Genomic DNA, 11,160 nt, shown 5'->3' on the forward strand with positions numbered 1-11,160 from the left:
TTGAAGGAAAGTCAGTGGCAAATCAATGGGAGGCATTCTCAAGCAAGATTTTACACATGATCCACAAAGAAAAAGGATGGTTCTGAAAAGTCCGACATCCCTGATAAGTCAGAAACATATGGGGTAAGACAAAACAGAAAATTAGAGTTTATGATAATTTTGAAAAGTGATTCTTTAGGAAGGGGAGTACTGAAAGTTACATTGGTGAAATGAAAAAGGAAATAAGGTAAGCAAGTAGAGGAAACAAACGATATTGTCTAGTAAAATTAAGGAAAATAAAGGTTTTATTAGTTTTTAGAGCAAAAGAGTGGCTAAGGGAAGGATTGGGCCTATCTCGGATGTATGTAGTAACCTGTGCATAGATGTTGAAGATGTTTGTTGGATTTTTGATGAGTATTTTCTCTCTGTTTTCATAAAGTGGAGGGATGATACAGATATTTTAGCTAAATTGGAGGAGTGTGAAATATTAGATAAAATAGGTATAATGAGAAGGGAAGTGCTAGAAAGATTGTCCAACTCTAAGATGGGCACATCACCAAGGCTGGATGATTTGTACCCAGGCTGTTAAAGGAAGCGATGGGGGAAATAATTCATCCTCTGATGAGCATTTCCCAATCCTCAATAGACGCAGGTGAGGAACCACAGGATTAGAGGTCTGCGAATGTTGTAACATTGTTTAAAAGGGGTATGACGAATAGGCCAAATAATTATAAGCCAGTCAGTCTGACATTGGTGGTGCACAAGTTGCTAGAATCAATAATCAGAGGGAGGATTAATTGTTACTTAGAATGGCTTGGATTAATCAGGGATAATCGGAATGGTTGGGTCTTACTAACTTAATTACATTTTTTGAGGAACTAACAAGGAAGATTGATGAGGGTAGTGCAGTAGATAATGTCCACATAGACATTAGTCAGGCATTTGACAAAATCCCATGGACTTGTCAAAAAAAGTAAAGCTCATGGCATACAGGCGAATGTGGTGAGTTGGATCAAAAATTAGCTCCTTGACAGGAAATGAAGCATAGTTATCACAAGTGGAAAGCAGTTTCCAGTGGTGGTTCACAGGGCTCGGGGTTGTGTCCTTTGCTATTTGTGGTGATTATATTAATAATTTAAACTTAAAGATGGCAGGCATGATTTGGGAACTTTGTACATGACATAAAAATTGGCCGTGTAGCTTATAGTGAAATAATAGCTGTTGACTGCAGAATGGTACCAATGGTTTGGTTAAGTAAGCAGAAAAGTGGCAACGAAATAAAATCCAGAAAAATATGGAGGTTATGTCTTGGGGATGGTAAACAGAGCGAGGGAATATGCAATAACTGGAGAGTATTGAGAGGTGTGAAGGAAGTGGGAGACTTTGGAATGTTTGCCCATGGTCACTGAAGGTGGCAGGACTGCTAGATAAGTTGGTGCAGAAGGCATATGGGATACTTTTCTTTATTGGGTGAGGCAATGAATACAACAGGAGGGATGTAATGCTAGAACTATATAAAACACTAGTTAGGCCACAGCTAGAGTATTGTGTACAGTTCTGGTGGTATTACAGGAAGGACATAATTGCCCTTGAGATAGTGCAGAGGAGATTTGCAAGAATGTTCCCAGGTGTTGAAAATTGTAGCTATGAGGAAAGATCGAATACACTAGGGTTATTTTTCCTTCGAACAGAGAGTCTAAGGAGTAGCTTAATTGAGGTGTACAAAATGATGAGACATCGTGGACAGGGAAGACTTGTTTCCCCTAATGGAGAAGTCAATTACCAGCAGATACAGATTTAAAAGTGATTTCTGAAGGGATTAGAAGTGACATGAAGAAAATTCTTTCCATCCAGAGGGTGGGTACCTGATATTTGCTGAGGAAACCCTCAACTCATTTAAAAAGAGTCTGGATCTATACCTGAAGTACCAGAACCTGCAAGGCTACAGTCGAAGTGCTGACAAATGAAATTAGAATGGGTGGCTAGTTTATTTAGTTTATTTAGTGGGAGCCTTTTTCCTTGGATGGTGGTGGCTAGCACGAGGGGACATAGCTTTAAATTGAGGGGTGATAGATATAGGACAGATGTCAGAGGTAGGTTCTTTACTCAGAGAGTAGTAAGGGCGTGGAATGCCCTGCCTGCAAAAGTAGTAGACTCGCCAACTTTAAGGGCATTTAAATGGTCATTGGATAAACATTTGGATGATAATGGAATAGTTTAGGTTAGATGGGCTTCAGATTGGTTTCACAGGTCAGCGCAACATCGAGGGCCGAAGAGCCTGTACTGCGCTGTAATGTTCTATGTTCTATATTCAGCCGGCACAGAGAGGATAGGCTGAATGGACTCTTTCTGTGCTCTATCCTTTCCACAGTTCTGCATTAGACAGCAAACTTCATTGCCTTAGCGCTTTGCAAACCTGTGACCTCTATCACCTAGAAGGACTAGGACAGCATGGGTACACCACAAGCTGCAAGATCCCCTCCAAGTTACACATGATCCTCACTTGGAATTATGTCACTGTATCATTGCTAGAGCAAAGTTCTCCCTAACAACATTGTAAAAGCACATTCACCACCCAAACTGCAATGCTTCAAGAAAACTTTCACTATAAGGACAACTGCGGAAGGTTAAAGGCCTCCTTATCAGCAACACCGATAGCGAAAACTAAATAATTTAGACATTCCCCACACACTTCACAGTCATTAAGAAATAGACAAAGTCAGTTTGCATTTTGAACGAATCTGTTTATTTTATCTTTCATCTCATCTTTCTGTTTTGCAATCAGATAGTGGCAATGGTCTCTTCAATCCATCCTCTGAGTTCAGTTACGCGGGCATAGACCCCAGGCATGGAGATGGAGCAGGAGCTGCTGCCCCAAGAAACGATGCCAACCAGATTCCAGGTATTGTCCTTCTGACAGACAAGAGGGCCACCAGAGTCACCCTGTAAATGAGATAGAGTTTAGACTTTTAGTTTTAGTTTTGTTTTATAATTGGAGAAAGTTTAAAATACCTTGGGGCAGGTTCATACCATGCAAGAGGATGCTCCTGAGGCACCAGCACAGATCATGATGTCCGTGATCTTGTTACCCCAGTACTGCTTACACTGAGCATTGGTAAGGAGAGGGAGGACTGCTTGCTGTAGTGTATCTGGGCGCTCAGGAGCTGCAAGTAAATAAGGTGATACCTGATTCAATTTTTTGTTAAAGTTTTTCTATGCTTTAATCCTTTAGTGCTTTCAACGGTTGTAAACAATACTAAACACAGAGAATGCTGGAGAAATTCTGCAGGTCTGGCAGCATCTGCGGATCAAGAAGCAGAATTAACATTTCGAGTCTGGCATGGCTTCTTCAGAACTGACAAAAGTTGGGGGTAAAAAGCACATTTGATTTTAGACAATTGTGGCTGAACAGAATGTTTTGCAATTAGTTTCTGGGTTCTCTTAGCAACAGGATTTGCTTATCTCCACCTTTGGCTTCCAGAGCATTATATTCTCATTATAACAGATCATTTGACCAGTCTGAATAACAGCCTCCGGTGGTACCACAAACAATTGTAATATTAGAGGGAGACCATGGTGTAGTGGTAGTGAACCTGAGCTAATAACATATCGACCCAGACTAGTGCAATTCCCACTGCAGTAGCCAGTGAAATTTAAATTCCACTAATTCTAACCATGAAGCTACCATTGATTTTGTAAAAATCTATTTGGTTAATTAACCTTCTTTAGGGAAATACATTTGTCATCCTCACCTTCGGTAATTGGCTTGATTCTTAACTGTCCTCTGAAATGGCTTGGCAAGCCATTCACTTGAAGGAAAATTAGGGGTAGACAACAAATGCTGCCCTTGCCAGTGACACCCACATCCCATGAGAATGAAAGTAATAAAACAGGACAGGACAGGAGAACCCTGAATAACCTCTCCACCAACCAGCAGAAACTAAACCCTCGCCAGTCACTATGTTGTTTATTTCTGCAAATCATGTTTGGAAAATGCAAACACATTGACACCCAATATGAGCAAATGAAAAGAGACATTTGGTCAATGTAATTGTTAAGATTTCTGGTTAATAAATCACAGTAATGGGTCAGAAGGTGCAAGGTTCAAATCGTGCTCCAGCAAATGGAGGCCAATGTGGGACATTTGTATCTGGTGAGAGTGCACTGTCCATTCACATGGGTCTGGATTGTGGGAGCCCATGAATCTGTCCGTTGTTTAGGAATGACCACTCTATCAGCTGCAAGCAATAATTCCAGCTAGATCTGTCAGACAGCCTGTCAATAAATGTCATCAGGAATTTACGCTACTCAAAGAGGGAAGTAGAGTGAAGGTACAAAACCAATAACGATAACAGACGAAGACTCAACTGCATTGTATTAGAGCACCTGCTAAAGTTTGAATTTGACGTACGGAATGCACGGGTCCTTCCCCATCCAGTTACAACACATTTCATGCCAGCTGGGAAGTAATCTGCTGCAGCAGCAAGACAGACTGGGGATACATATCGATTGAATTGAGCAGGGGATGCAAGCTTCACCACAGCAACATCATAGTTAATGGTATAAGAGTTCCACTTGGGATGAGTAACGACCTGCAAGGGACGGAGAAGGATTAGTGGCTGACCTCATTACTCTTGTATGACTGTACAGGGTACGCAGTTAATTCAGCTGCAGATTTCAGAAGGGAAATTGTTTCTGTAACAAAAGCTAATGTGCACCTTCCTATTGGAGGTGCAATGCTAACTGATAATGCTACTCAGTACAAACTCTGGATAAAAGAGCGAGTGGTCAGCAAGTTAATAGAAACCAAATGGATGTACAAAATTAAAAGTCACAGACTGATCCTCCTGATGGCTCACTATTATCTGAAATAAATTTTAAATTTCATATTAAATTTAAAAATAACTTGGTTTCTTAATAGAGTGTTCAGGTCATTAATAGAATTCATCATATTCTTGGTAAATTACATCTATTGATATCAATTTTAACTATTTAGAGTTTTAACTATTTAGACCTGTCATTTCTCTTTCATGCATCCATGTATGTGTGCTAGAGTTTGTCTTCTCAATCACAGTAATGTTAATAATTTTGTTAACAGTTCATCAGATCATCAATACTGCTGGTCACAAGCTCAGAGGCCTATAATATTGGAGAGGTGGATTGAAACAAGGGCCCAAAGTTTAGGGGCATGTGGCAAGTGGAATTATGACAATCAGTATCTGCTATTGTTTCTTTCTTACATCAGTGAGCAGTCAAAAGTAACTTTTGCTTCCAACGAGTTTAAACGTGGATAATGATGCAGTTGTCAGAATTATAACATTTAATGTTCAAGTATGTTTGAAATATCAATATCGAAGAATGGGTCACTTCTACTTTGGAGATCCTCCCAAGTGTGTTTATTCTCTGAGGCACCAATGCCACCCCCCACAATCGTTTCGGATTTTAATAGGGATTTCATCCAAATGTGAGTTGGATTTAAATAGAATCCTTGGCTTACAGAGGGACTCATACATACCTTGGCAATGGACATTGATTTTTGGCTCAATTCTGTTGTTAAACTTTTGTCATGGGCGCCAACAATGACAAAATCTGCAGTACTGTTCCAGATAAAAGAGAAGGTAACAGTGAGTACATTTGCAGCAAAATGTCAGCAGCCTCCTAGCTTCATAGCATTGGCATTTCAAATTGAGAACTACTTTCTTGTCATGGTCACTTGCCAGTCAGCCTCTGACTTTCCTAACTCTCTTCTGGGAAGGATCTTGGTATAGTTCACATCAAGGCTTTCCCCTGACCTGCAGTTCACATTTTGCATTAGGCTTTTCTTTGATCAAAAATGTTAACAATTCCATCTCTATTTTTTGGGACAGGTCTCAATGTGACTTACCTCACATCACAATGTGCAGCAGTGACAACCCAGTTTTCATTGATCAAAGAGCCACCACAGAAATGCCAGCCGGAGTCAGTCTGTGATGCAAAGAAATAAGATGCGTAGTAACACCATGTTATCATCTACATTATCACTCTAAACTTCAATTCAAAGGTTTATTTGAAAATCAATATTGGTCTCACCCAGAAGGCCAAATTGAAGCAAGTTTTATTATCAATCATTCCAACGAACATACAAAATAGGAACAGTGACCCACTGGACCCGAAAAGTTAATTCTGAATTCTCTCCACAGATGCTGCCAGACCTGCTGAGCTTTTCCAGCAATTTCTGTTTTTGTTACAAAATACTCAAAAGGTATAAAGAACCAGAAAGAGCCGTGGGGCAGCACGGTGGCGCAGTGGCTAGCACTGCTGCCTCACAGCGGCTAGCACTGCTGCCTCACAGCGCTAGGGACCCAGGTTTGATTCCACCCTCGGGCGACTGTCTGTGTGGAGTTTGCACATTCTCCCCATGTCTGCGTGAGATTCCTTCGGGTGCTCCGGTTTCCTCCCACAGTCCAAAAATGTACAGGCTAGGTGGATTGTCCATGAAATATTGCCCATAGTGTTGAGGGATGTGTAGATTGGGTGAGTTATAGGGGGATGGGTCTGGATAGGGTGCTCTGAGAGTTGGTGTGGACTTGTTGGGCCAAAGGGCCTGTTTCCACACTGTAGGGATTCTATGATTCTATGAACAGAGTAATGTGTTGATCATCAGATTACAGTACATTATCAAGATTCAAAGTCTAACGGTCATTAGAGTTTGTTCATTGTGTAGATGAGATGTGGCACATGAGAATTCTTAAATCTTGTCTTTTTATATTTTAATTCAGTTAGTTGTTTGAGTTCTATAGCTTTGTTTGTAAGTAACAAGTAATCAAATTTGGAGTCAGCAGCAATCTCATGAAAGTTAAGCAGAATTGATTGCATCTGTATTTAAAAGTCTCCAGACCTTAATCGTGTAAGGCATTTGAATAACTACATTAATTAGGGCAAAGAATGACTTTGCAACCCTTTTCTGGATACTCTCAATAGCTCTGCATTGCTCCTTTTGTGATTCCTCTTGACTACATATCTGCTCCATATTCCAATACAGGCTGAATGAAAAATTATCACAATGTCATCATGTGAGATGAAATAGCATTTCAGCTTCTCAAGGGTGTATAGGAGACTGTTAGTTTATTTAACAAGAGGGAGTGGGTCCAATTTTACTGGAAGGTGCATGATGAAGGTCTATACTGTAAACTGTTTCTCTGTAAGAAGGGCCTTGGGTCTAATTGAATAAACAAGGATGTTAGCAAGTAAGTCATCAGATCAGCAATGGGAGGTTTGAACATATCGGACAGAAAAGGAATATATTTCAGGGGAGAGCTCCAAGGCTGTACAGAGAGAGATAAAGCACCATTGAAACATATGAGGAAATCATTTAACATAGGACAGACTAATGTCAGTTAAGAGGAATACAGAAAAAGAGATGGGGAGGTAAATCAAAAAACTAAAATGAAATGTGAGAAACAATATGAGATAATATAAAAAGAAATTATAATGGTTTTTAGGGACACATGAAAGTTGTTTTTTGTATTTAAATGCAGGCTAGGCCCACTCATGGATGAAGGAAAGGATATTTAATTGAATCTTGATTTACTATACATATGAAGGCAAAAATGTGAACGTAGAGGAATGGTCTTTCACTAGTACAATGGAAATTAAAAAACCTGTTAATTATTTTACAAAAGTAATAATCAAAAGAATAATCTAATGTGCAGAGTTTCTGTTTTATCTGGATGAAACCATAATATCATGTGACTCTTCATCTCTATCTCTCTCATGTGTGAAAAAAGATGAATAATCCTTTAATATTTCTCCTTACCATTTCTAGTCCAGTTTCTAAATATTTGACAAACTTCACACTAAGTATAGAGGACGTGTTGAACACATGCAAGTCAAAATAGTATTAATTGCTTGAACTTTAACAGGACAATTATAAATCATTTCTATTATGTATCTTTCAACTGCTTCAATTTACCTGTAAGGACACCTGCCATGGCCAGGATCCTGGAACAGCTTCTTCACCATTGACAATTCGAGCGTAGCCTGTGATGACAGGGGAGATGGCAGGCGTGCCACAGCCTAAAGTCCAGGCAGAAAGAAGCAGTTGTTACAATTTTACGTTATTGACAGTATCCGAACCAATATCTTTAATGCCAATGTTTATAACGAGAAATTGGTTTAAAACAGGATTACCATAACTGAATCCAATGAAGGCAAAGCAGGAGAGAAGCCAGAAGAAAGCCATGATTAGTGTTACTGTGAGGTTTAAGAAACAATAAAGACTTTTATACTTATCATGAACCATAGGTAGCATACAGTAGGAATGTCAAAACAGGTAACAAATAGTGTCTAAAAAGATTAAAAAGCATCATTAAATTCATTAATGAGTGCATGTACTACTTATTTCTTTCCAAAGTAAACAAATGTATTAGGAAGATTACAAGGTTAATGAAAATTTGAAAAGAAATGTTGCCAAGCATCTAGAATAATTATATTTCCCCAGATGAAGATTACTATTGATTTTGTACATGCAGCTTCCTGAGCTCCTGTATACAATTGCCAAATATTTATTGGAGGTGGTGTGTTATCACTGGGGGTGGGTTTTCCCAGGGCTGTGGAAGTCTGGTCAATGGGCTGAAGAGCTGAACAATGCCTCAGTGGTTTGGAGCACCCCCTCCTGCATTTTAGGTCCATCTGGCTGTCGCTTGGCAGTTACCAGGGTTCTCATTCCTTTAAAAGACAAGATCCCATCTCTACCTCAGAGGGCCAACAGCAGTTTCATCACTGTAGTTCCACTGGGTTCAGTGGTGACTGATAGGACTACACCTACTGGATGGGCACAGTGCACATGTCACCCTCAGGACAAGGTGATTTGGGGCTAGTGTCACTGGGCCAGTTCGAGTGGGTCATAGAAACTGATAATGAGAGGATTTCTCTCCTCCTAGTCCACATGGAGAAGGTCAGGATTCACCAGGCTGTCTCCCAACAGGAAGAGGACCTACCCACTGCTGGTAAAATATCAGCAGCAGGGACTAGCCTTTTTCTGGCTATGTAAGTAGCACAATTGGCCTCTCAATAAGAAGGTTCACCTCTGTCTTGAATGCCACAGCAATGGAAAGATGCTGGGCACTCCCTATCTTGCCATTTATTACCATCCCCCACTATTAGCTCATTCCTAGTGCGCTGGTAAAATCCATTCCTGTCAATACACAGCTAGTCTATGAGCATCTGCAAAGGATGATACAGGTCAATGGCTCTTTCATGGACAACAGTTAGACAGCAGGAAGTAGAGAGTAGGCATGAATGCATCATTCAGAGATAGTAAGAGCTGCAGATACTGGAGTCAGAGACAACACAGTGTGGAGCTGGAGGAACACAGCAGGCCAGGCAGCATCGAAGGAGCAGGAAAGTTGACGTTTTGGGTCAGGATCCTTCTTCAGAAATCTCTGAATTCTGAATTTCAGAAATTTCTGAAGAAGGGTTCTGACCCGAAGCATCGACTTTCCCACTCCTCTGATGCTGCCTGGCCTACTGTGTTCCTCCAGCTCCACACTGTGTTATCTATAAATGTGTCATTTTCAGGTTCGCACAAGTGCCACAGGGATCAATGTTTGCACAAGTTTCACAAGCCACAATTATTTACAATTTATATAAATAACCCGGGTGAACGGACAAAGGGTGTGGTTACTAAATTTGATGATGGCACAAAAATAGATAGGAAAGTAAGTTATGAAGAGGACACAAAGTGACCGCAAAGGTCTACAGTTAGGTTAAAGAAGTGAGAAAACTTTTGGCCATTGGAATATAAGAAAATGTGAACTGTCCACTTTGGCAAGGAGAATAGAAAGGGAGCATATTACTTAAACAGAGAGATTGCAGAGTATTGTGATCCAGAATGTCTGGTGTCCTGTTGAATAAATCAGAAAATGTTAATATATAAGTGCAGCAAGTGATTAGAGGGACAAATGGAATGTTATCATTTATTAAAAGGCAGGTTGAATATAAACGTGGAGATGTTTCGCTGCAGTTATGCAGGGCATTGGTGAGATATTTGCATTTCTGTGAACAGTTTTTGTCTTTTTATTTAGGAATCTATATAATTATATTAGAAGAAATTTCTCTTGACTGATATCTCGGATGAGAACATAAAGGTTGGACATTCAGAACTTATTTCCATTTGAGCTTAGAAGAACAAGAGGAGATCTTATTGACACCTATAAGATCCTAGGGGACCTGATAGGGTGACACTGAAGGGATGTTACCCTTGTAGGAGAGACTAGAACTAGGGAGTTTAATACAGTTTAAAAATAAGGAGTCTTCCATATGAGATGGAGATGAGGAAATTTTTTTCTTTCGGAGAACTATGTGCTTTTGGAACTCTTTCCCAAATTCAGGGCAGTACTGAGGCAGTGCTGCGCTATGTAATGTGACATCTTCTGGATGAGATGTCAAACTGAAGATCCACCTGTTCTCTCAGGTGTAGCTTAAGTTCCCACAATACTATCAATTGAAGAGGAGTGGTATTCGTCCAGTGCCATATTCACCTTCAACTAAATCTAAAAAAGAAATAGAGTTATCTATTTCATTGCTGATTGCAGGAGCTTGTTGTGTACAAATAGCTGCCACATTTTCTACATTACAATAGTGCTACATTTCAGAAGTACTCCATTGGTTGTAAAGTGCTTTGGGGCATCCTGAGGTTGTGAAATGTACTGCACAAGTCATTCTTTTTGTAAGTTTTAACCATAATAGCAGGTCCTGTAACATCCTAATGTTCCATGTTCTGTGGACTCTAGGAAATGATTGGTTATGTCGAGCAGGTCAATGGACAACACATGGTTGTGGTGGAGGCAGCTGGGAATAAGAGCTTCAGTCAATGAAAGTTGGTGTTCATTGATTGCCAGTTCCCTCCAGGATGAGTGAGGACCTCAGGCAAGAGGAAGATAGCAAGGGTTGATAATATAGAGAATGGAAATACCACACACCTTGTACATTTGACATTCTCTCCTGAGTGTTATTGGATTCTAACCAGGATGTTTAAACAGAAACCAAGAGATATAGACTTTCTTTTTGCAGAGAGTTTGTTGACTACTGCAATCAGCAGCTTTCTCACACTCTCCTGTTGTTCTCCCTTTTTATATCTGGACATCACATCTTTCCCTTCTAACCTTAGTTACTTTTTATATTTACAGAGTCTGCAATTTT

General features: G+C 40.0%; 1 protein-coding gene across 1 annotated transcript; it reads right to left on the bottom strand.

Annotated features, from left to right (window-relative positions):
• Nucleotides 1–2,702: 2,702 nt before the first annotated feature.
• On the bottom strand, nucleotides 2,703–8,285 carry LOC109915217 (chymotrypsin B-like). Its single transcript, XM_020514834.2, has 7 exons — nucleotides 8,149–8,285; nucleotides 7,931–8,034; nucleotides 5,864–5,943; nucleotides 5,495–5,576; nucleotides 4,391–4,571; nucleotides 3,010–3,143; nucleotides 2,703–2,922 (listed from the first exon to the last, which is right to left on the bottom strand). Exons 1-7 carry the CDS (start codon nucleotides 8,267–8,269, stop codon nucleotides 2,761–2,763), a joined length of 864 nt encoding a protein of 287 aa, XP_020370423.2. The 5' UTR covers nucleotides 8,270–8,285; the 3' UTR covers nucleotides 2,703–2,760.
• Nucleotides 8,286–11,160: the final 2,875 nt, after the last annotated feature.

The sequence above is a fragment of the Rhincodon typus genome, chromosome 15 (assembly GCF_021869965.1).
Source record: "Rhincodon typus isolate 14 chromosome 15, sRhiTyp1.1, whole genome shotgun sequence".
Taxonomy (NCBI): domain Eukaryota; kingdom Metazoa; phylum Chordata; class Chondrichthyes; order Orectolobiformes; family Rhincodontidae; genus Rhincodon; species Rhincodon typus.

What these genes read in the sequence shown, in the direction of transcription:
- LOC109915217 (XM_020514834.2), bottom strand. Translation starts at nt 8,269, where the DNA reads ATGCTACCTATGGTTCATGATAAGTATAAAAGTCTTTATTGTTTCTTA. An exon ending in CTTCATTGGATTCAGTTATG is followed by an intron (nt 8,035 to 8,148) that starts GTAATCCTGTTT and finishes CCTGGACTTTAG; the next exon opens with GCTGTGGCACGCCTGCCATC. An exon ending in GGGAAGGACCCGTGCATTCC is followed by an intron (nt 3,144 to 4,390) that starts GTACGTCAAATT and finishes ATTTACTTGCAG; the next exon opens with CTCCTGAGCGCCCAGATACA.